Raw genomic sequence first — 25,218 nt, 5'->3', positions numbered from 1 at the left:
GACGGGAAAAACACACCTCTGTGTGTTACAGGCTTGGGCTCTCTCTCTTTCTGCGCCATGCACACTACACACACGTTAACAAAACACACAACACGCCAAACAGGAGCCTGAATTTATCGAGCAATTAAGAAATTCCACTCTTCAAACACAGTGAGGTATTTAACAGTGGATAGTCATGTTGTATGATGTAGTGTCTGTTAGATAATTATTAGCTTTTCCCCCTCACAAATGCCAAAAACAGTTAATAGTTTGAGACGCTAATAATAATAACAACTACCATGAAGAAAAAAAAAAAAGAGAGAGTAAAAGATCAGTAAGGCATACCATTAAACTAAAGCATCACAATGTAAATGTACTGTCACTGAACCTGCTCTGCATTCACAAGGAGGCTCCCTACATAGGCAGAGATCCTGCTCAGTTTGTTCATCATCGCCTGAAGCTTTCCCGCAGAAGGCAAACACATAAATCAGTTAATGAAGGTCTATAAATCTTACAGGTTAGGCCAATCGAAACATTTAAAGAGTTTAAGGGATTTATAATGTAGTGGTTGTATAGCTATAAAATTGTGAAACTTTATTCCTATATTGCTCATCTGGGATCTTAATAAAAATCTTCTCCCAGATATTTGTAATATGCTGTTAAAAGATCTATACGAATAAGAATGAGTTTAAAAACTTTAGTCATGACAAATCCATGTGAGGCAGATCTGGATGCGTAAGCATTGCCTGGTATAGGCGTTAGAAACACCCTGTGGCACAACGCCTTGTGCAGGATGTGACATTTGTTGTAGTGTAAAGCCTATAAAAACATCCTTTGCTCCACAGTGTGAAGTGTCATTAAACACATAACCAGGTGCTGTAATGACTTGGAAAACTCCTACACTGGAAGGGGAAAAAAAAATCAACAAAAAACGGCAACCCCAAACACCCGTCAATATTTACCGTCCCTCCTAACGTAACCAAGCAGCAGTGGCGTCGCTCTCTCCAGGACGATACACTCACGGCTGGATAGGTCATGAAAACATTGTTATTAAGCTGTGTTTGGTCAGTCTCTTACTATTGAGAAGACGTAAACAAGTGCCTGCTTTGCTCGGATGCCAAGTGCAGTGACTAATAGACTTTGTCATGGGTGGTGGATGGTGGTGTAGCTGTCAGGCATTTACACACAGCAGTGGAGCATACCCTGACATATGTTCATGATCATGAGTGTTCATACAGTTCAGAAGCATCTACCCATGCTTCCCCAGCACCGACTCATATCTTTAACCCCGACTTATAGGTTAAACATCTTAGGTTCTTCATAAAGATCTTCTTGCAAAAAAACTTCACCATATCAATAATAATATGCCTTTTTCAATCCACATTCCGCCATATTAGCTGTTACTATAGTAATGATTGTTGTTGTTGTTCTTTCGGCTGCTCCCTACGTGTGTGAGGGGTCGCCACAACTTGGCACAGGTTTTATGCTGGATGCCCTTCCTGGCGCAACCCTCCCATTTTATCCGGGCTTGGGAATGACTGGGAATGGGAATGGAACCCGGGCCTTCCGCATGGTAGGCGAGAAACCTACCACTGAGCCACCAGTGTCCGTACTTACTAAAAAAATGATTACAAGTGCATTAATATGAACCTTCGACTGGCACTGCAGCCATCACTACTTTCAGAGCTGTTAGAGAAAAATAATCAACACCTTAGGGCCGATCCTTAGGAACAGTACTGCACTGTGATACAAATATATTTATTATTATGAATAAATTTAACTAAACGCTTTTGTATTTTTTTAATACCAGTAATGTAATACCAGTATCCGTATCTAGTACTTCTGGTTTCTGTTTAATAAATGACGTGGGAAATGATGGGAATGATGCGTTGCTAAACAAACCATACCAGCTTTTATCAGAATTCAACTTTTGAAGCTCATGCATCAGTCGTCCACAGCCTGGACGTGGCTTCAGTCATGCATGTAGGAGTAACTAATTGTGTTTGTCTGTTCACAGTTAAGGTTGTACAGTCCAGTGCTTCAAACATCTCTGAACATCAGTCCGAGTTTGGTACACAGTTGGTTTGTGTACATGTCTGGGTTGTAGCAAAAAAAAATCCATCAATCTCTGCTTGCACCAACACCACACTGGATATCTATGCATTTTGGGTATCGGCTGTAAATAATGAGCCGGATGATGGTCAGTAACTCCGAGATACGGTCAGTAACCACGGGAACTAGCTGATAGCCATGATCAGTCAGTCAGTATTCATCAATAACCTGTTCATCGATACCTATTAATAATGAATAGCAGCCACGAGTAACTATCAGACACACTGTCTGTTACTGAATCATTAGAAGAGAACTGTCCATGAGCATCATTAAAATTGAATAATAATCAGGAATGTGAGGATTCTATAGACTTCTATAAAAGTTTAAAACCTTGTGTAATTGCATTGCAGTTGGATTCAGTATATGTCCACAGCCATGCCTAGCAGTCCAGAGCTTAATAGTCTATAGCCGTCAATAACAGGCAGTAGCCTTGTGTAATAGTTTAATAGTTTGTCTAACAGTCGGTAGTAACAGTCTTCGTTTGAGTCATTAGATTCAGTAACACCCCACTGCACTGTGTAACAGTCAGTAACGCTGGAAGAGCCCATAGCTTTGTGTTCCAGTCTACAGCTTTTAACAGCAACAAATCAGTAACAATTATTAGCTTTCAGAAATAGCTGAAAGCCTTTTGTAACCGTCAGTAGTATTCATTTGCAGTCCATAGTCTTGTTCAAGTCAGTAACTTTCAGAAACAGCGTATACCCTGGTGTCACAGTCAGTGAATTTAAATATGTGCTCTTATCCTTATGTTCATTCAGTAGCCCCAAAAAATAGTCCATGGCCTTGTTTAGCAGCAAGTAATGTTCTTTTAAGAACACTACACAGTCATGTGTAATGGCCCTAAATAACAGCAAGAATTCATGAATGGTCTGTAGTCATAAAAATGAATAACGACCAGCAGCTATAAATTAACAATAAGTAGTTGTCAGTGAGTACTAGCCATCAGTTATTGTCAGAATGTGCCAATAACGGGCAGCAGCAGTACCTCCTTGCATGTTGGGCACACTGAGTGTGAAGATCTTGCTGCTGGCGGGAAGAGGGATGACTTTGCCTGTTACAGACACGGGACTGCCTGAGATCTGGAAGGTTTGCCCCGTCGTCGTCGAGACGGTGGTAACAGTGCTGCTGGACACTGCCGTATTAAGAAATATAATGGACTTAAAAATTAGTGGTGAGAAATCACTGAGGTGGGGAAAACAATCAAGTGCTGAGGAGATTTGATGGAGTAAGGGCGAGTAGCAGAAAGAGGCCCCTATTCGATCAACCACCCACAATGTTTGTAAAAACTGGTGCAAAATTTGTGTTTGTAAACTGCAAAAAACGTTACAGTTTATGATGGGGAAGTGTTTCCGACTGCTCTGCATAATGGAATGATTGAATAAGGCCCCGCAATTCCATGAGCAACAGAACAAGATGCCACTGACGCCACACATGCTCTACAGTCATCACAACAGAGGACAAGAAAAGGCAACAGTCAGCCAGCATTAACATGCAGTGCGTCATCTCATACAAGCCATGTCGTAAAACGTTCCACTCATTCGTTGACAGCAAACTGCTGCGTATGACTGGAGGGTTAAGCAGGCATGGCTGTGCTTTGGGGTAGCTAGCCACAATGGTTTAAGAACAGATTGTTTTAAACGCAACATCAAGGGGTTATGGAAATAAACAGGGATCTAAAATGAAAATGGAAATGACCGCATTCTGACATTTAAATGTCACAGAAAAGTCACAGTATGGTGAATGATGTAGTGCTACTCTATGCATACTTTGCTGAAATTGGAAGGTTTATAAGAGAATGCGGGAAAACCTGGCAGGTATGTTAGAAGCAGGAAGATGATGCTTCGTACCTTGACCTTGGACCCAGGTAGCAAATGTTTGCTGGAAGTTTTTATTTTGCTGGAATGTTACTGGCGTGCCCATCTTAGTGGCCAGTACCACTTTGGTTCCAGGTGTGACCTGGCTGGTGAGGGACCCGGCTGTGGTTTTGGGAGTGCTGGGGGTGGCAGGGCTGGCCGAGGGAGTGGAGGCTGCTGTAGCTTGCTGCTTTTGTTCCTTTTGTTCCTGCCGTTTCTAGAATGAAAGAGGGTAACAGTTCAAAATAATGTCGTACCTTGCAGCTGTAAGTAATTAGGGTTAACCACTGGGTGGCCAGACATGGCTCTGCAAACTACCCATAATCCCCAAAAATCTTGGGGGATGACTGTCTAGACAAGTTTTTTACTCTTTAAAAGTCCATCACCTGGGAGATGCAACATCAGTTCAAAATTCGTTTTGATTTATTTACCAAAAGTAACGTTATTTGATCACAATTTAACTTGATCTTCAACTTAATCCTGCAAATCTCAAATGTCTTCCTATTCACATGGAATATAGCATCATGGACAAAACTGAATCTCCATCATGGATGGCAGCTGAAACTTGAACTGTTGCAAAGCCAGAATGCATCACTCCACTGCTACGCTGCCTCCACTGGTTTCCTGTAGCTCTGCCCACATCAGGATTTAATCCATTCTATCATAAAGCACTTATCACACCAGGACTGCACCAAGCTACCTTCCTCAAACTTCCATTACTGCTCGGTTGGACCTACCACTCCTCACTCAGGGTATAAGTAAGGTATGAATCAAGGCTTTTCTCTGTTCTGGCACCTACAAGTCTTCTTTCAGGTTTTCCCTTCAGGGGTCGCCACAGTGAATCATCTCTCTCCACCTATCCCTATCTTCTGCATCCTCAACACCCATCCCTGCACCCACTAGCTTCATATCCTCATTTCTGGCACCTAGAAGGTCGAATTAAATTCCTTTAGATGTCATAGGCTCTCCACAACCTACGATTTCATAAAGTGAAATTAACACTTTGCAATTTAAGAAAATGTGATTTCTTGTGTTGTCTTGCATTTTTCTTAGTATACCACATATTAAAAACTCCTGAGTATTTAGATTGTACTCTTGGTCCCTGACCTAGTGAACCAGTACAAGAATATATTCATTGAAAAGAGACTTAACACACTTATGAAAGTCGCTCTGGGTAAGGGCGTTTGCCGAACGCTGTAAATGTTCTGCGTATGATCTCTGAACTTTTGCTCATCTGTATGTTTGCTAATGATTCAAGTATCCAAGAGTCACAGTTTAACCAGACAAGAGAAGCTACATTTACATGCCATGTCAATCCATGTGTGCCTAATATGAACTGAAAAGGGGTGCGGATATGATAAACATCTCATTGTCTTCCCACCTGTTGCTGAAGCTCCAGCGCCTTCCTCCGAGCGCTAACCCTGGCCTGCTCTGCTGCCTGGGCTTTCTCCCTTTCCGCTCTGAATTGGATAGAGAAGCAAAAAGACACATTACCCAGTGAAACAGTGTGACTTCAAAAGGCACAAGAGACTTAAAAGCTTAAAAGACTCAAACTGAAGCCACTATTTAAAAGGTGAAGTATGCTATTTTAAAATCACTACGCAAACAAAAACATTTCAACATTATAGAGCTAAAATACAGATAAAAAATGACTATATGTTAAGAAAGGAAAGCTGTATAACATAAATGCCCAAAATGTGATCATTGGGCTTGCGTTTGTGTGTATATAACTTGTACCGTTCTGCAAATGCTCGGATTTCCCACAAATGCAGATCTTCTTCAGGAACCCAGGTTTCAATGACGATCGGACCATCCTGCTTGCCTGGCTCAGGACGTTTGGGGCGGAGAGCGCTGGAGCGCAGGCCTTTCCTCTGTGGTGTGCACGTCTCCGCTGTAGACAAAAGCAGACATAACATCAGACTCCTGTTAACATTTGCCTGATGGAGGGAATTTAACATACACCCCACAGACCCTAAACATTATGCTATACAAACACCATATACTCACTATAAAAGAAGCAGATACTTTGTGTATTTACTGCAGCCAGCAATTAAAACATATATTGTGTCTCATTAAGCGGCCTTTCTGCATTTATTTTACGTAACAGATGATCCTAAGAAGAATCAGTTGCCTGATTTCAGGCATTAAAACCATGGAGTCAACCCCGCCTTGCTCAAAACATAAAATGAAAAAGTATTTATTTAATAAATAAAAGTAATAGCAGTCTTTATTTTAAATTTGATGGTTAGAATTGAACAAATCATGGCTTGAAATGCAGTTAAGACCCTCTTGCAGCCATTAAGGCCATGTTAATCCTATGACTTTATATTAATGATGCCAAGTCAAGTCCATTTAGTCTTTGGCTAAAATACCTTTAAAACATACTTCAAATATGAAGGAATGCATCAAACATAAACTATTTCAGACATTTGATCAATTCCAAAAGCTTATTAATTCATATGCTGGATACAATAAAAAAAAATCCAACAAACATTTAAGCTCTAAGCTCACACTAGTGATATCTCAAGAAACTTTGAACTGATAGACAATCAGACATATTGCCACCACCACTCTTGTGGCATAAAAGCAACTGATAATATTCTCTGATAAATGTCAGTAAAATTGTAATGTATTTAGTGACCAGTTATTTAATTAGGCCCAAGTCTGTAGTAGTTGGAAATATTAAAACTATATCATATTAAGTACTATATTACATTTTTGGCATTTAGCATATTTTAATAAATAATCCAAACAAAACATAAATGAATTAATTAATGATTAGCAAAATAATTAAATTGGTTAACACTTTACAATAGATTGAACCTACAAATCTTCTAACTGGAATTTTGTATGTGTACGTACAAATAAATTAATAAAGAGAAGTGAAGAACTAAAGAAACAGTAAGAAAGGAAGTGTTCATATTGTAAGAAAGTGCACCGGTACCTCTCGGTGTTTCAGGGACCCCAAGAGGACAGATGATCTTCCGTATACAGTATTCTGACCGAATACCATAAGGGCCGACGTCTCTGCGCTTGATGATCTCTGTGGTGGTGATATCAGTCTCGGACGTTTCTGTATCACACAATGACAGGAAAGAGGAAGACTGTATACTAAGGGTGTGCACGTGTAAAGGAATGGAATGCAATACACAGATGGAGCAAGTGTTTATATACTAAAGTTATAATATTTATTTATATGAAGTTATTATATTTATTATGCTGAGAAATCAAAAGAATTTGATGTTTGAAAGAATTTGATATTTTTAATACACTACATTGCCAAAGGTTTTGGGACACCCCTCCAAATCATTGAATTCAGGTGTTGTTTTTCAGGGGTTGGACTCGGCCCCTTAGGTCCAGTGAAAGGAACTCTTAATGCTTCAGCATACCAAAACATTTTGGCCAATTTCATGCTCCCAACTTTGTGGGAACAGTTTGATTCCTGTTCCAACATGACTGAGCATCAGTGCACAAAGCAAGGGCCATAAAGACATGGATGAGTGAGTTTGGTGTGGAGGAACTTGTCTGGCCTGCACAGAGTCCTGACCTCAACCCGATAGAACACCTTTGGGATGAATTAGAGTGGAGACTGCGAGCCAGACCTTCTCATCCAACATCAGTGCCTGACCTCACAAATGCACTTCTAGTGGAATGGTCAAACATTCCCATAAACACACTCCTAAACCTTGTGGAAAGCCTTCCAATAAGAGCTGAAGCTGTTATAGCTGCAAAGGGCGGGTCAACTCCATATTACATTCATGTGCATGTAAAGGCAAACATCCGAAAACTTTTGGCAAGAATTTTCTGAGCAAATTTGATTTATTGCTAATTAACTTCGCAGTGGGTCTACTACACTGGTTGTTATAGCAACAAAGCAGGTCATGCATATGGATAGCTAGTTAACTAGTCCATTTATATAATATATATATTCTCTTTTCTTCTCCATTTGCTCGAACATGAATCACATCACAAGTGCTGCAAGAGGACATCTGATAAAAGTGTTCTGTATACACAGGGATACATGCCAAGAAGACCGGAAGGATGGTGTTAACACTGAACCAAAGCAATGAAAATAAACAACATAAACAAAGGTTACCGGTGCGTGTCGTCCCAGCATTAGAAGACGGTTTGACAGCCATGTCGTCCCAGCGAAGACAAGCCCAGAGAAGCCGCAACATCAGACTCACCCCTGCTAACGAATTCACGTTCTGGAGACGATACCTAAAGCCCAACAACAACCATTTTACTGTTATTTCAAGTGTTATCAGAAACCCTGCCTTTAAAACTTCATTTAGTTTAGTAAAACTTTTTAAACTACAAAACTTCTGCCAGGATGAATCCCAACTCACATTCTTTCTGCCTTGATGTTTTTCCTTTTGGCATTTGCATCAGTAAAATAATATATCAAAATTTGGCTTTTCCCAAAGTCAAACACTGCAATACATACACGTTTATTTCTCTTGGGTGATTTAAAAAGCCGAAACCAAACACATGTGAAAGGATATCACTTTTTTCCCCCCAGTGCCAGTATGAAGGGAAACAAGCATAAAGGAAAGGAAAATTCCTCTGAATTTTTCATGGTTCCATTGGTGCATCCTGAACTTTAAGTGAAAAGGACTAATGAGTCTTGAATATACTGTCTATGAAAAATAAGCACAGATCACTAGTGATGATACAAACCAGGATCAGACCAAAACAGGACCTTGTTTCATTAAAGATATGGAAAGTCTCAAAACTGCATACCTCGGACTATTCTATGCCGTTGTCTAGTATAAATAGTGTGAGTAGTCAACAAAAAGAAGTGCAATGCAAGTACCCGGAAAATACAATAATATAACAGTGTGGAATGTTGGGACACTTCATGCACTTAACACTCACAGTTGTATTCTGCTAAAGCTAGCGGTCACATTATATGCACTTGATGTCATTTGCCACTGACTGGAAAATGGCTTATACTACTGGTGAGTAAAAAAATAAATAAATAAAAAGTTCCATCTAAGATGATACTTTCTTTACAGATGCTAGAGTAAAACTCACCTCCAGGTGACACCAAATGTGGGTCTGGGAGATGGGTATGGCCAGAAGTCTGGGGCAGGTTTGGCATTGTAGTTGAAAACTGAGACTTCCCTAAAGCCACCCTTGCGTGCCAGCTTCTTGAGCTCTTCACTGGGAAGAACAAAGATGCTCTTCTTGCAGCTCTTGGTCACAAACTTGCAGTAAGATGGTAGAGCTGTTTCAGATCGCACCTTCCTGGTGCGAGAAAAGCGAATGAGCTGCACCCGTTCTCGTGTGGACTGCACCCGCGATACTGCCTTGGAGACTACCGGGGACGAGTTTTCCGTTGAGGAAGATGCCGGGGTGGTTTTCGTTTCCTGTGTCACCGTGGTTTTGGTCGTGGTTGTAGTGGTGAGGGTAGAAACGGTGTTGCTTTCGGTCACCGTACTGCTGCGAATCGTCTGAGACTTAGTGGTGGCAGTTATGGTGGTAGTAACTTGCGTGACCCCCGCTGTTGTGTGAGAAACCCTGCTGCTGGTGCTCTCTACAAAATCGTTGCTGAGGCTCGACTCCTCCGCTGAGAGCACCGGAGAGGGAACAACTGTCCTCTGGGAAACTTTGTCATCCCCATCCAACCTGGCTTCCATGCTGTTGTGCTCCTTGCTATCTAATGGAGGTTCTGATTTGGGGATGGTTGGAGAAGATAGTGCCAGATCCTCGACCGTGACACCAAGACGGGGAACCTTTTGTGGGGGGAGATAGTCCGGGTTTCCCGTGGAGGCATCTGTGTTGCTGATTTTCTTGAGATCCCCATCTAGAACAGTACTTCCATTTACTAGAGATTTGAGAGGATCCTTGAGCAACAGCACCTTCTTATCCTCCTCTATCCTCCTGTCATTCACGTTGTTCACCACAATATTGGTCAGAGTGTCCTCAGTAACTGGTTCCTTAACATCCTGTCCGTTCATTTGCAAGAAAACAGAACCATTTCCTTTACTCTCCTGGTCCCTGTACACATCCCTATTCTCTCCTAATGATTCCTGGTTTACTGTGCTGAATAATTTTTGCTCACTGCTGCCTCCAGTGGATGGGAGGACAGTACTGCTTTCACTCTGGCTTGTGTCATCCATATCAACACCCTTGCTACGAGTGTCCCCTGAGAAACATGGCGTAGTCTTTTGAATACCACACTGAGTCTGGCTCGGCCCGGGTCTGCTAGCGCCTCCACCAGGCTCTACACACTCACCTGTTGACCCATTTGTCCCAGCTTCCTGGCTAACAGAACGTTCCAAAGATAAAACAGGCTCTTTGGATGACTCCCGCGTTCCCGTACTCTCCTTCTTGACGTCTGATTTAACCTCAGGCTGAATGCATGCTACTGCTCCATGTGGCTCCATTTTAAACTTGAGCCTCTGGATCACGACCTTAGGATTGGCAAAAATAGCTGACTTCTTCTGTCTTTCCTCGATGGCTTGTTGCTTGACCCGGTGCTCAAGCAGCTCATCAAGTTTGGCAGGATTGACCTTCTTCTTGTAAGCTGTGCGGCGCAGGAAGCCCTCGCTCACATTGACCAGGTCGTAGGAGAAAGTATTAGGTCCTTCCTCTTCCTGCTTAACAGGGGCATCACCTGAACCTACAGGAGTGTGGAAAATAATTAACTGATTAATAATAACAGCAAAATTAAAATTCTAATGTTGGAAAAATAAAAAAATTAACTCTTAAATAAATAAATAAAATGGTCTAGATAATACAGTGAACTTAATCAAGCCCATGTTAACAAAAATATATATTAAGGTTAACAATGTGACGTTTAAGTAATCAATATAAAAACTGACACCTTTTCCATCATCCACCTCAGAACCAGGGGCATTTGCTTCAACGTCCACCTCTACTTCCTCCTTCCTGTCGTCCGCTTTCGTTTCATCTGTCTGTCTTTTATCCTTCTCGGCTCTGCCGCTCTCAGACATTTCAGGACTTTTTGTAATGTTGGAGTCTGCAGGATTTCTGATGCTCTTGCCAGCTTATCACAAAGTGAAGAAAAAAAATCATAAAAAATAGCAGACAAAATTTTGAATAAATCAATCTCTCATCTAATCAGTGAGTAAAAATAACCAAATAAAGGAAAGAATCAATTAAAGAGCAATGAACTAAAAGTAAACAGAACAAGTGAAACCAAATACTTGTTTCAGGCAGCCAAGACAAATAAATTGAAAGCAGACTGGAAGAGTCATCAAATAAATGTCATAACTACCCTCTAGCTCTTGCCGGTAGTTGGCGTTGGTGTTCCCGGGAAGTCTTGGAACAAATCGATGGACGCGAGTTTTACTGATCCAGCACCAGCCCCCATAACCAGTCACTCTGTACTCCTCTCCTTTCTGTTTCCAAACCTTCAGACCAAATAAAAACATCCAACCTGATTAGCATGATTTTGGACGATTTTGATCACTTGCTTTTTCTCTGGTACAGTCGAGCAAAACAAAAATTACACAAAGTAAAATGACACGTCAAAATTACACACAACAAGAGTGGACATAAGTATCAGCTGACTTGCTCATGCTCAATTTAACAAATTTTGAAATGCAAAAATACACAAAGTACATAAAACACTCTTCGCTAGGCACTTGCCAATTATTGCTGGTTGGTGACAAATAATATTAAAAAAAAATGTATGGGTTTGCTCACAAACTCAGCAATACATGTGTTGTGTTAAAAAACTGCTAGACAATTTATATAATGTCTTAAATATCATATTTCCGTTGGATTTATTTCACATTTCCATATGGATATACAAGTAATATCATTTATTATATACTACTAAAAAGAAAACATTAAAATTCTGAAAAATAAATTGCTAAAAATGTTTAGACTTTAGACCTCACATCAAATGTATGGGTTTCCTCTGAAAAGCCAACTGTGGCATCATATATCGCGATACCAAAATGTTATAGTTAACAATAGTGAATTTGTAGCTCAGCTACTGAATGATAATACAAATTCCACAACAATTACAAATTACATCACTAACTTCACACCAAACAAAGGAAAAAGCCAAAACTCAATCACATCCGAATCCATATTCTTACAGTAAATCAGACTGCTTTCAGGGTGACTCATGGTAGCTCACTAACACAACACTATAGAGCTTTTATTTCATCCCCTAACCCATCAATACTGTTTTTCCGAGTTCACCAAACAAAATCTGAGTCTGGACCATTTCGTAAAAAAATTGTGTCCAAGGACATGATAGATAACTCAATCAATAATCATATATAAACCAGGCCTAGTGTGGAGTGTGGATTCGAGGAACATATCAGAACGAATCATTTCACTGAGTCAGCTGTAAGAGTGTGTAATGCAGTGTGTACGCATGAGCGAATGAATAGAAACTCATTCAATTCACCTGATGTTTAACACGGAAGGTGTATTTCACCCAAGTTGCCTGCTGCATGGTCTCCTCTTCCTCCAGCTTCTTCTCCCTCTTCCTCACCTTCTCCTTCTCCTCCCGCTCAATGGATGTCATACGGTGCAGCCTGCGCCCAACACACACACATACACACAAATGCTGGCATCGAAACAGGGCTCTACAAACCAGCCACATTCACAAACACATTCAAATGAACTCGGCCCACCAACCCACTTTCTCTCGCAAACACACACACACCCTCACAGTTTGATGAAAGAGCCACTAGAGTGACTCCTGGGTTTTCTCTGGAGCACGGCCAGTCCCAACACTACTTTAAAGGGCTCATGGTGGGTCTGCGGTGGAAAACACGAAGGCTCGTGTAGCCGTTAACCCTGGGGCCAGAGCATCAGGGCCGGAAACGTGTGCACCGTGAGCCTGGCTTTAAGTGGGCTGTGCCCGGGAACAAGCACTCTGTGCAAATATTGGTTTACAACACAAACTGCGCCTTTGATGCTCGGCAAACATCCTTGCGTGAATCGCGTGCGGCAGGGGCGACTTTGAGGAAGGATTCCAGTGAAATGTGATTAAACGGGGTTCTGCTTCGTTTGATTTAAAGTAGGCAAATAAGAGAAACCCATACACACTGGAGACACCTCACAAGTCTACTATGTTGGCAGAAAAAGTGAATCATGACCAGCTAGACTGACACACACTTGATCTTCAATTTCCTGTAATCTTTCTGTAGGGTCTTTTTTGCTTTCATCTACCACATAAAGTCCTTACCTGGACCTGAACGATGAAGGTTTTGCAATACTGCATTAAAAGCTGTTGGTATGGAATAATTAACTGCAGTAATTCCAGTAAAAAGTCTATCCCATAAACTCATTCAGTTCTCTTTAGCAATTGCTTTTTTGTCTATCGAGGAAACAGTGGGTAGGGGGACGTTCCTTTTAATGGAACAAGCTTTAATATAAACCTGGCTAATCTACAAACAAGTACAACATCAATTAAACTACAAATACATCAAATTATTTTAAAAAAAAAAGGCAACTACCAACTAGCCATGGAACTAGCAAGACCAATACGACTGAAGCAACAAGATGTGAAGCATTTCTTTTTAATTATTATTATTATCAATCCTTCTTCTAAACATCTAGCCAACAGTTCCAGGACATTTTAGCTCCTAAGCTCGGGATGTTTCGGGTTGTACACATGAGCTTATAAAATGAATGAGATAATTGGTCAAAATACGACATGGCTGCTTGCATCACATCAGAAGCCATAGTGCAGGTTCACCGTTTGTACAAATTTACCCCAATGTTCAAATGTTTTAAAATAAACCTCCGTATACTGCCTTTAAAAGTTTATTTTTTGTTGTGAGCTCTAATGTGGGGAAATGTACGTATGTTTTATGTAGTCATCTGATTCTGAGCAGACCCAGGAAACTGTCTGACATGTCTGAAAGACCATATAGTTTGCAAGATAATCTGTAATCTATTGCTCTGGCTTTACAATGCATCAGCAGACAAATGATGTGTAATGTGAGTAATACAACTGATCCAAGTATGTTTCACATTTCTGGTCATTCCAAGGAACAATCAGGAGTGTGCCTTACCGTGTGTGCCCCAGTGAGTCCTTCCACACAGGCAACATGGCCACAGGTTTGATGGCACACTCAAGGATGGCTAAGGCCAAAGCAAACTCCCGCGCTTTGTTGCATATCTGCACAGCCTTGCTCCAGTTTGCCCTGAAAGAAGACAGACAGACACAGTAACCTGTTAAATAAGGGATAGTGTTTTTTCAGGAAAGGATCAGCTATGTACTGTGGGCGCAATATTTGTAAGAGACAATGCTTTCTATATCAGTGGAGAGGGTGTATATATATATATATATACCTATGTGAGTCCCAGTTGGCGTGCAGAAATGGTGCTGGGATGTTGTTCTCCAACTGGATGATGGTGAGCCTCAGCGTGCACATAGTGAGTATCCTGGAGCCATAAAATGAGCCGTTCCATTTGAAGTCTCCAGCAGGGGTGAGGCAGAACTTGTGTGAGAGATGTCTGCGCTTGTCGTGGTCCTCTCGGTGCTGATGCTTATTAAGCGCCAGAGTATTTGTGCTATACTGATTCTGGTAGGCGCGGTACTTGCCTTCCTGACCCAGACGGAAGTAGGAACCTTTCATGACCAGGTCTTTGGTGTTGCGCGAGTTGAGACGGGCTATTTCTGCCTGCTGACTTGCCACCAGAAACTAAAGAATGGAGATGTAAAGATGTAAAGAAGTGTACACAACAAACATACTAAAAACCAGTGGTGGGTCGTCAAGGCCAGCAAGGCCTTCTCTGCTGGCCTAAACAGCCATGATCTGAATCACTGACTTGCATTTTAATATTATTTAATATATTTTTCTATGAATGTGTATTAAATTATTCCCAATAGTCTATTCTCTACATTTCATAGCTTTTCTCTCGGTTGCGCTGCTTCCAGTAGTGTATATTTATGATAAGGGTATTTATCCAATCATATTTCAGCCAGTGGCTGACATCATGTGTTGCCAGGCTGAAAGAAATGCCTTAAGGCCTTCAGAATCAATAGTGCAGGCGCCCGTGGCTTAAAATAAGTGACAATGAAATTGTTACATTAACCAATCAGATTTCGAGTTGGCGTCACTGGGGCCATCTAGCAGGCATACGATTACATCAGCAATTTCCCGTCCTTTGATTGGATAATTGGAGTAGTCAGAGGCAGCGAACCGAACAAACTAAATAAAATATATATTTTAACTCACAATGGCTGACAGAGGAGAAGAAATCGATTTGGTCGCAGACGTCCTTACAAATGCATTTTCAAGGCGGACTGTAATAAAATGGACTATTCCTTGTGAGGTGTAAAATACTGTAGTCTAATTTCTTTTTTACTTTGCTATTTAACAGTTGATTAGTATCTATTGCCGTGGCGTCATAATGATGGTATAGAGGTGGATTAATTCAGGAAGGACACCGGTGAAGGCCTAGGTGTGAAATGCATGGCCCGCCACTGCTAAAAAGTGTATTTAGTTATAGAGCTAGACAACACAAAGCAAACTCACATGATTGTAAATAACATTATAATTATTCACAGTAAGAGCAGTGGCACTAAATATGAATCGAACAAACGGGCACAAATGCTCACATCTTTTCCGTCCTTGAACATTTTATAAGAGTCATGGAGCGCTGCCGCCACCTGCTGGCTCTTCTGCTGACTCAGTTTGCTGTCTGGGTTGCGCAGGCGGGTGACCATGCGTGTGGCTGACAATGTCCCATGCATCGTCTCACCGCTCCCATTCTCCTTCTCTTCACCTAAACCGCACACAGATGGTGGACAAAACTGATGTGTCTAAATTAAAATCACACACATTCTCTTGTTCAGACTGGGTGACAACGAATTTTACAAAACTGAATATAGAATAATCATCTGGTCGATGTCTGTAGCTGTAGTTGATTTACAGTGCTGTTAAAAATAAACAAACAAACATCAAAAAATGATGGACAACTGAAAGGTCTTGCCTGGTCAAATTTACACAAGTTCACCGTTACCACAAAAATAACTGATGTTAAGCCAAGTAATATTTCTATTTCTTGCCAAGACATAAGAGGATAAACTTGAGTAAATACAAATAACGTTGCTACAATATCATGAATCGAGAGGCCAAGAGTATCTCTCTACATGATGCTACCCTCAGCATGCTTCGCTTTGCACATCATGTCCTCAGCAGGACTGGACCTTTTAGTTGCTGCCGCCAACTAACACCGCTCCTTACCTGGTCAATAAATTTTGTTGAACATCCTTCAATTTCCATGTTTTATAAGTGGATTAAATGGCACGCTACTTTAAATATAACATCATATTTACTTTATATATGAACCTGAATAAATCCAAAAACAACTGAAAAAATGAAATACAAAAAAAGTCTATTCTATCTTTCATTGTGATTAAAATAAGGTACTACAATTAAGGATAAGTTCCAAAAAAAAAATGCAACACAAATTGTATTTTAAATATAACAATAATATCACAATGTGTATCATACACTATATTGCCAAAAGTATTCGCTCACCTGCCTTGACTCGCATATGAACTTAAGTGACATCCCATTCCTAATCCATAGGGTTCAATATGACGTCGGTCCACCCTTTGCAGCTATAACAGCTTCAACTCTTCTGGGAAGGCTGTCCACAAGGTTTAGGAGTGTGTTTATGGGAATTTTTGACCATTCTTCCAGAAGCGCATTTGTGAGGTCACACACTGATGTTGGACAGAAGGCCTGGCTCTCAGTCTCCGCTCTAATTCATCCCAAAGGTGTTCTATCGGGTTGAGGTCAGGACTCTGTGCAGGCCAGTCAAGTTCCTCCACACCAGACTCTGTCATCCATGTCTTTATGGACCTTGCTTTGTGCACTGGTGCACAGTCATGTTGGAAGAGGAAGGGGCCAGCTCCAAACTGTTCCCACAAAGTTGGGAGCATGGAATTGTCCAAAATGTCTTGGTATGCTGAAGCATTCAGAGTTCCTTTCACTGGAACTAAGGGGCCAAGTCCAGCTCCTGAAAAACAACCCCACACCATAATCCCCCCTCCACCAAACTTTACACTTGGCACAATGCAGTCAGACAAGTACCGTTCTCCTGGCAACCGCCAAACCCAGACTCGTCCATCAGATTGCCAGATGGAGAAGCGTGATTCGTCACTCCAGAGAACGCGTCTCCACTGCTCTAGAGTCCAGTGGCGGCGTGCTTTACACCACTGCATCCGACGCTTTGCATTGCACTTGGTGATGTATGGCTTGGATGCAGCTGCTCGGCCATGGAAACCCATTCCATGAAGCTCTCTGCGCACTGTTCTTGAGCTAATCTGAAGGCCACATGAAGTTTGGAGGTCTGTAGCGATTGACTGCAGAAAGTTGGCGACCTCTTCGCACTATGCGCCTCAGCATCCGCTGACCCCGCTCCGTCAGTTTACGTGGCCTACCACTTCGTGGCTGAGTTGCTGTCGTTCCCAAACACTTCCACGTTCTTATAATACAGCTGACAGTTGACTGTGGAATATTTAGGAGCGAGGAAATTTCACGACTGGATTTGTTGCACAGGTGGCATCCTATCACAGTTCCACGCTGGAATTCACTGAGCTCCTGAGAGCGACCCATCCTTTCACAAATGTTTGTAAAAACAGTCTGCATGCCTAGGTGCTTGATTTTATACACCTGTGACCATGGAAGTGATTGGAACACCTGATTCTGATTATTTGGATGGGTGAGCGAATACTTTTGGCAATATAGTGTATAACTGATTATTGATACGTGACTATAATACGTGATAATTATTTATATAATAAATGTCCTGGAATCAATACATTGCATTTTATATATATATATATATATATTCTTATATGTAGGTATTATGGTGTTATTTTTATATATATATAAATAACACCATAATACCTACATATAAGAATAAGAGGCAGGTGAACTAGAATAAATATCAAAAAGCAGGTTTGAGGGTCTCAACTCCTCACCCTTCTCATCCTGGCTGGTGATGCAAGCTTTCTCTGTAGCATCTGGATCATCTCCTCCTTTCAGACTGCCTCTACTGTTCTCATCAGCAGCCTGTGGGGACAGGGGCCTTTCCTCAACACTGATGCCTGAACTCAAGGATGTGTCTGTAGGAGAAAAGACAAAAAGAAAACAGAGTTTGCTAATGTACTGCTAGCCCGAAACGAGCATTAACAAGCACGAACAATGGACAAAAAAGCGAGAATGAGAGAGAGATTTTGACAGAGAGACTGAGATAGAATCACGACTATTCTCTAAAGATGTCAAGACAGATTAACATGTGTGGCAAATAATAAAAGCTTGATTGCTTAAAAATGGAACATTTATCATCTTCAAGCAGAGTAAAAAGAGTCGCTTAAAGAGTGTAGTTTGAATGCCGGACACAACAGTCTCATGAATCATGCTTTTAGTTTGTGCAAAAATGGACAAGCACAGGAAGGCAAAAACTGCAAGCGAACAATTGAAAGCAGGAGGGCTTGCAGATGCATAAAGCGATGAAGGTGCAGAAGGCCAAGGGGGTTATCCAAGTGCAATGAAAGAACACAAGCAGCTAAAGCACGTCGTTCCAGCGGTGTACCTGCCGACTTGGGCGGCTCCTCCAGAACGCTCCCTTTCTCGGCCTCACTGAGCTCACCTGACCCGCCAGAAGGTCCAGCCAGCTCGGGCATGGAGGACACAGAAGCCCCCAGAGACTCTGAATCACAGGACGGCTCAGCTACACAAGAACACACACTGAGGTATGAAGCAGTTTATCAAAATCCTGAACAAAGTGTAAGTAACTTCAAACAAGGGGTAAATTTAATACATGAAGTCGGGTCAATCTTCTTATTTAAAAAATATTAATATATTTAAAATTGACTGAAATGTTGATATAGTCAAGTATCCTGGGAGAAGACATTTATTTTATGGAACACTTCATAATATTCGTGGCAGGAACATTTTCCTTAGTAACTTCAAAATGGGGGAAAAACACAGGAGGTGAAAGTGGTGAGTGACAGCCTCGTCTCTGCATCGTATCACATCACCATGATGTTGATAAATTTCCTTTAACAGCACATCCTATTATGATTTATTCCTAATTGTAATAAATGTAAAGCCTTGAGAAATCTGCTTAGCATAAAGGACAAATTTCTCAAATATGTTCAGACATTTTCTAATAATCTCTTGTACGGCTGCAAATTTGGTGTTTATATCTGAAATTCCTCCATTTTTTGACTGTGTTATGTGAAACTGTTACCGGTCTCATTAAGCACACATCTTTCCAACTAGAAAGTGTCAGTGAAGAGTGACAGGGAAGTGACCAGGGCTTTCTTTCTCTAGTCGGAATGTGCCCATTACGTTACTACCTGCAGGGTTGTCCTCCTCAGTGTCTGTTTGGTCCTGTAGGGATTTCTCTTCAGGGGCCTTAGATTTCTCTTGCTCAGAGGTAGACAACTGCTCCTGTGATTCCTCCCTTTTAAATTTCTGCAGCTCCTCTGTGGCTTTCCTCTTCACCTGCTCCATCTCCTGCTCCTGCTTGGCTTTCACACGCTCCAGGATCTCCTCTGAGAGAATGAGACAAGGGAAGGGAAACGATCCATTTAACCCATTGCAGGTTCAAAAAGCTTGCATCATAATACACATCAGAAGGGCATCATGAATACAGCCATGTGGTGCTTCAATTCATTACACTATTTCATGTATACTACCAAAGATTCACCTTTTTCCATAAGTAGATGACAGACCAGATAGATATAGGACCTTTCTGTTTATCTCCCTCTTCACCTTTTAATCATATCCATTTTTTCCATTCTCTACTTTTAGAAGAATAAGATACCTTTGTTATGATTGTTTACATTACAGGACAGTGGAATTCTGAGGAAGTTGGGGTCAGAGCGCAGGGGCAGCAATGATACAGCGCCCCTGGAGCAGGAAGGGTTAAAGGTCTCGCTGAATTGCCCAACAGTGGAGCTTGGTGGTGCTGGGGCTTGAACCCTGATCTCAACAACCCAGAGCCTTAACTACTTGAGCCACCACTACCCCAAAGCTTTTAGGCTCCATGTGAGGCATGAGCTCCCAACATTCAGATTATGAGACTGACGCACTACTTTTTCCCACCGTTCTGTCAGGAATATTAGATGAGCCCACTGTATCCAGGCAGACACAAATCTCATGGAGACTTCCGATTCAATTCATTACATCAAACACACACACAAAACCTCCTTAAAGGAACAGTTTAATCATGAATGGAATTGATCCCCAAGTAGTTAGTCAGTCATTATACAATGCTAAGAAAAACATTTATCAGAATAACAGCCATAAATCCATCTTTGGGAAACACTTCAAACCCGAGTACAGGTTTCCAGGCGGAGCAAAGAGACTGACTGATCGTAGAGAATTCAGTGCAAGTTTCAATTTTTTAACCTTTCTTCCACACCATTGCTGCCAATAGGAAATATATATATATATATATTTCCTATTCCAGAAAACCTACTGACTGGTTCGGAGCCTCATCTCCATATCAATGATGGCATGTTTTCATGTTTCAATGTTCCCTTGATCCATTGCTTTTCTACAGACAGCAGCATATGATTGGTTTTATAAACACAGAGAAAGCCACTGAAAGCAGACGACTTCCTAAGAAATTTCCTCTACTCTTTATGCAGAGTTTAGTCATGCAGCTCTACACACACACACAAACACTCTGAACTGTTTTTAAGCTGGCTGTGAGGCAATGCTTCCGTGAAAGCTGATAAAGATCTAAGAACACTTTAAGGCTTTCTAACCATCACATCCACACCAATACGTGATCTGAATAACATTTTGCATTTTGTTTCCCACTTGAACAGAAAAGCCTGGATAATGACATATAACCATCATGCTTATATATAAATATAAGATATAAATACATCATTTCCTTCCTTCAATCACAATTTAAAATTACAACCGCCATCTGATTTGCGCTGTTAAATTGGAAGAATTTGCTTAATTGCATTTTTATTTTCTGTAAGAAATGAAAGAAAATCCAAAAACGAAAATGTGGAACAGCTTCCTTTCTTATCCTAGGAGCAATTAACACACACCCAGTGGCAGGCACACTGTTCAATTACCATTACGTCCCAGTAGTCATAATAAAAGAAAGAAGAGAGCCCAACCCCGCTTCATAAACAGTGTCAGCTAACTAACGCGCTCAGGAACCACCTGAGGTATCCAGAAAACCTGAATCAAAACCTGGTCAAGTTAGTTTTTATTGCTGCTATTTACACTGATCAGCCACAGCATTAAATCCAGTATAGATAGCTATATGGTAGACTAGGAATTCCCAAAATGATTATGAATTCAGGGCTTATAAATTTGAGTGTTATTATTTACACGTGCTATGTATCTATGTATACCACTTCGCTTTGACGCTCTCTGACCCTTGTTTTGTCCACAGATGAGTGTGACGGCACCAAGGCGTTACTAACTGATCCTTACCATTAGCTGCAGTCAGATAAGACTTGTTATTTCCTCTGGCTTTGTTAGTGAGCTCCTCTGTGATGTCCATGTGTGTGTGGATCTCGTCTCTCAGTTCCTCCAGTGTGGTGCACAGTTGTTTCTCCCAGTACGTCTTATCCAGCACGTCTAATAGCTCCGCCAGCTGTACCTTGGTACTGTAATACCAGATCGCCTTGTTCTCGTGCTCGCCGTCCTCCTCACTGAAAACGTATTACAGTTAATGCTCATCAAGTCATTTCACAGCGGTTAAGCTTTTGTCATTGAACAAAGTGTGTACACTAACAATGCGGTTCTTTAAACACTCGATGTATTCAAAATGCATTTTCTAAACCCTGTTTTTACACTGTACTATTATCTGAAATTGTCACACTGTATGATATTATCCCACTAGAATCTTCTCCAAATTCTATACCAGCCTGTATGATAACACATGAACTCTGGGTCACAGTGTCCAATAAATATCCTCTAATTGACCCCTGATGAAAGAAAAATGACCAAGTTCAGCGTCATCGATCAGCAAGATCCGGCTTTGGGGAAAAAAACCCACATAAACAAAGCTTACAGAGAATTTTTCTGTCCATTAGCATCTTTACTTTCTACCACTGGCACTTCCTTATTTGTACCTGTAGGGGATGAGAGCTGATTCGATTTCAATCAAAAACGTAACAACAACATATTATTAAATGAACATCATAGCAGCGCTGATTTGAATCAAAAACATAGAGACACAGACAAAATTTTGTCTTCATCCATCTTTGGTCATGATGGCACAGATCAGCATTAAATTAACTCACAACCAGCAAACAGGAGATCTTAGCTATGCCTGCGTGCTACGGGGTAGATAAATCTTCCTGGTCAGACGTTACAGACAAGCGGATTTCATGCCCCAGTTATTCCTTATTTTTTATTTGTAGTTGAACGTTTCAAATTATGTGTGTTTACACATAATGTGCTTCACGTTGGACTCGTGACTCGATGCTGCAATTAAGGAAACAAAGGAAAAACTGTTTCTAAATCTGTCTTTGAAACCGTATGTTTATTATTAATGGTAAGCACTTAAACATTACACATGGCAGGTTCATTCATTATTTAAGCCCAGTTATGTAAACCATTTCTATTACCTTTTTTATTGCCACTGAGAATAAAGTGGGAAAATGTTATTTCTAAGCTTAAAAAAGAAGAGGTGAAAACTGCTGCTTACACTATGATCCTTCGGTTTAGGAACCAGTATTTCCTCCGGTGACGGTCGAATCCAATCGGCTCGTGTCTGATGTAGGGGCGGGTCTTCTGGCTCTCAGTGAGACTGTCGCCCACACCTGGCACCCGGTGAGCTACACACACCTCGCACTGCCACTCCTCCTCGGGCACCTGGAGCAGCGGTGGCTTCACGCACTCCAGGTGATAGACGGCGGAGCAGGTCTCGCAGCATAGCAGGTCGCCAAGGTGATGGCACACGCGGCAGTGATCGTCGTACGTGACCACGCCCTCCGACATCAACTCCTCCCGCGCCACGTTAGTCGCCAAATACTGATCCACCAGGAACTGTAGGACTGCAAGGAGGTGATATGGTAAAGAAAAAATGAAAAACATCCATACTGATCCTTAAAACATTTTAGATCCTCTAACCCTCTGTACCTAGCTTCTATACGGAAAAGTCATGAGCCACAAAGAGGATGCGTAATAAATGCAGATAAGCATACAAACAGGGAATGAAACAAACACACCAGTGCACGCTGTAGGGTTTATTCCTTTTATACTTCAGCAGTTTGCCACAGCTAACATTTGTATATAATAATGAATTCCACAATGTACATTTTATGTTTATAGATACGTTCAATATTGTGGAAGATCCATGAAAACGAGTAACTTTTTTGTTAGCACTTCTGTAACAGCTATATGCAGTTGTTCCCTCACCAGCCTTCCTAATTTTTCTCAGTTTCTTAACATTTATAAGACAAAAAAATTTCTCTGTAATTTTTTCTTTTGCCCAAAGGCTTATCACAACAACTATTACACAAATTTTGTAATCCATTAATGTGCAAGTATACACTAAGCACACTGACATATACCATGGAGCTGGAACTATTGTAAGAGCTGCTATTAAAGAAAATAAATAATGAGCATTTAGCATTCAACATGGTCTAAGGCTCAAAACAATATTGCTGATGCAAATGATCCTGATCAAAATCATTCCCATATGACATACACCAACCTTTCAGCTTGCTCTCCAGAGGTTCGTAGGGGAAGTCATCTTGGTTCTGGACGCTCATAAGATGCTGGTACTCGGGATCACTCTCGCAGTAGGCCCGCACCACCTCGGGCCACGTCATCCCATCCATGAAATAAAGTGTTGAGTTTGCGCTGTCCTTCAGATCCGCTGGGCCGAAGCACGTGTTAGACGTGTCCTCCTCACGCAGGATGGCCTTCATTAGCGAGATGTGTGTCTCGGCCAGCAGCGTGCACTGATCCTGGCCTGACAGAGCGGCACAGAAGTCCTCAAAGCGGAACGGAGAGAGACGCAACACCGTGCTGAAGTTTCGCAGCACCTCGTAGAGGGAAGCCGCCGTGAGGATGTGTATCGCTGGCACCAGCACATCGTCGGAAGACTTGGGAAGTTCCAGAGGGGGGACGTTCTCCTTCTCGAAGACAGGGGCACGCGGACGATACACACGGGTTCTCCTGCGGCCTAAAGGAACGGACAAGGAAAGGAACAGAAATGTTTGGGAAGTATAGAAATTAAAACGGAAGAAAGCGCTACTAATGCTGGGTGTGGATGTTCTACGTGTAGACAGTTAGTAATACACTGAACGTAAATCGAGAGGAAGTATAGGCAGATAAATAATAGATGGAGAGAACAGAAAGACAGAAAAAGACAGTGATAAAAGAAAAAGAGACAGACATGGATGGATTATAAAGAGGCAGAGAGAACACCACATCATACAGAGATGGAAATGAAAGAGGTGAGACCGTGAGAGACAGAAAAACAGACACATAACAGCAGGAAGAGAGATATATGGATCACTATGTTGATCAATAAGATCAATAATACAAACAGGTCACATTCATAGTCCCTGATTTTCCTAATACATATAAAAAAATAAATCCTTTGTGTTTGTTCATATTGTTTTCATTAATCTAACCCATAACACTAAGAAAAAAAACTAAATGAATCTCTCATGCTTTTGGTTACTGATCCACTTTATTCCTGAGAGGTCACATGACTAGCTGTGTGTTTCACTGACACTAACCCTAGACAGGAGGTGAGACACTTGGCAATAATCTTGACTCAAAAAAAACAGGCTAAAATTCAATATTCCAATAGTAAGACATTCCTGCTGACAGCCAAACCTCACTCTCTTTTACACCGTCTGCACCGCAAACACAGACCTTTTGTTTTCTTTCCTTTTCTTCTCTAATTAGTCTCGCATGAGGCACGGCCGCAGTCCAGTCACTTGCAAGTTAACACTTGGCTGAGCAACACAGTGCAGAGCCGTGTCTGTGTCGGTCACATACGTTGATACACTTCCTTTCCAAAGGGGAACTCGCATCAGTAGTCAGCGGCATCAAAACAGTTCATCAGCATTACTCATTCAAACACAGCGGCAGCTTGAAGATGCCAAACTATGCAAAGTGAAATCTTGGGCTCAGCCAGCTCAAGAGCCGACGAGAATGCAGCATCACGCTGTGAGATCTACTTGCCCTGAGACATTACATTTTCGTATCATGACACATGCTTATGCTACAGTATGATCATCTATAAAAATAGCTTCATTTTTAAGAGATCGCTGCTCAGTGAACAGAATTATAGGACTGTATCT

General features: G+C 41.4%; 1 protein-coding gene across 4 annotated transcripts in view; it reads right to left on the bottom strand.

Moving 5' to 3' along the window:
* The window catches only part of LOC131361588 (nucleosome-remodeling factor subunit BPTF-like), a 50,122-nt gene that overhangs the window by 18,243 nt on the left and 6,661 nt on the right, over positions 1-25,218 (bottom strand). For 2 of the 4 annotated variants that reach the window (XM_058402876.1, XM_058402878.1), the window contains exons 2-20: positions 23,613-24,086; positions 22,602-22,950; positions 21,380-21,600; positions 19,270-19,467; positions 18,501-18,638; positions 17,887-18,030; positions 15,511-15,677; positions 14,238-14,590; positions 13,958-14,089; positions 12,340-12,469; positions 11,191-11,326; positions 10,777-10,959; positions 8,982-10,572; positions 8,041-8,165; positions 6,889-7,017; positions 5,682-5,835; positions 5,326-5,404; positions 3,939-4,161; positions 3,077-3,223 (exon numbers count right to left, since the gene is read on the bottom strand). In XM_058402876.1, coding sequence (XP_058258859.1) covers positions 3,077-3,223; positions 3,939-4,161; positions 5,326-5,404; positions 5,682-5,835; positions 6,889-7,017; positions 8,041-8,165; positions 8,982-10,572; positions 10,777-10,959; positions 11,191-11,326; positions 12,340-12,469; positions 13,958-14,089; positions 14,238-14,590; positions 15,511-15,677; positions 17,887-18,030; positions 18,501-18,638; positions 19,270-19,467; positions 21,380-21,600; positions 22,602-22,950; positions 23,613-24,086 — 5,073 coding nt within the window. The remainder of the gene's footprint in view (positions 1-3,076; positions 3,224-3,938; positions 4,162-5,325; positions 5,405-5,681; positions 5,836-6,888; positions 7,018-8,040; positions 8,166-8,981; positions 10,573-10,776; positions 10,960-11,190; positions 11,327-12,339; positions 12,470-13,957; positions 14,090-14,237; positions 14,591-15,510; positions 15,678-17,886; positions 18,031-18,500; positions 18,639-19,269; positions 19,468-21,379; positions 21,601-22,601; positions 22,951-23,612; positions 24,087-25,218) is intronic. The other 2 variants (XM_058402879.1, XM_058402880.1) reach the window with 2 other exon arrangements.

Source organism: Hemibagrus wyckioides, linkage group LG11 (genome assembly GCF_019097595.1).
Source record: "Hemibagrus wyckioides isolate EC202008001 linkage group LG11, SWU_Hwy_1.0, whole genome shotgun sequence".
Classification (NCBI taxonomy): Eukaryota; Metazoa; Chordata; class Actinopteri; order Siluriformes; family Bagridae; genus Hemibagrus; species Hemibagrus wyckioides.
The sequence above is the reverse complement of the archived record's forward strand: the minus strand, read 5'-3'. Positions and strand labels throughout refer to the sequence as shown.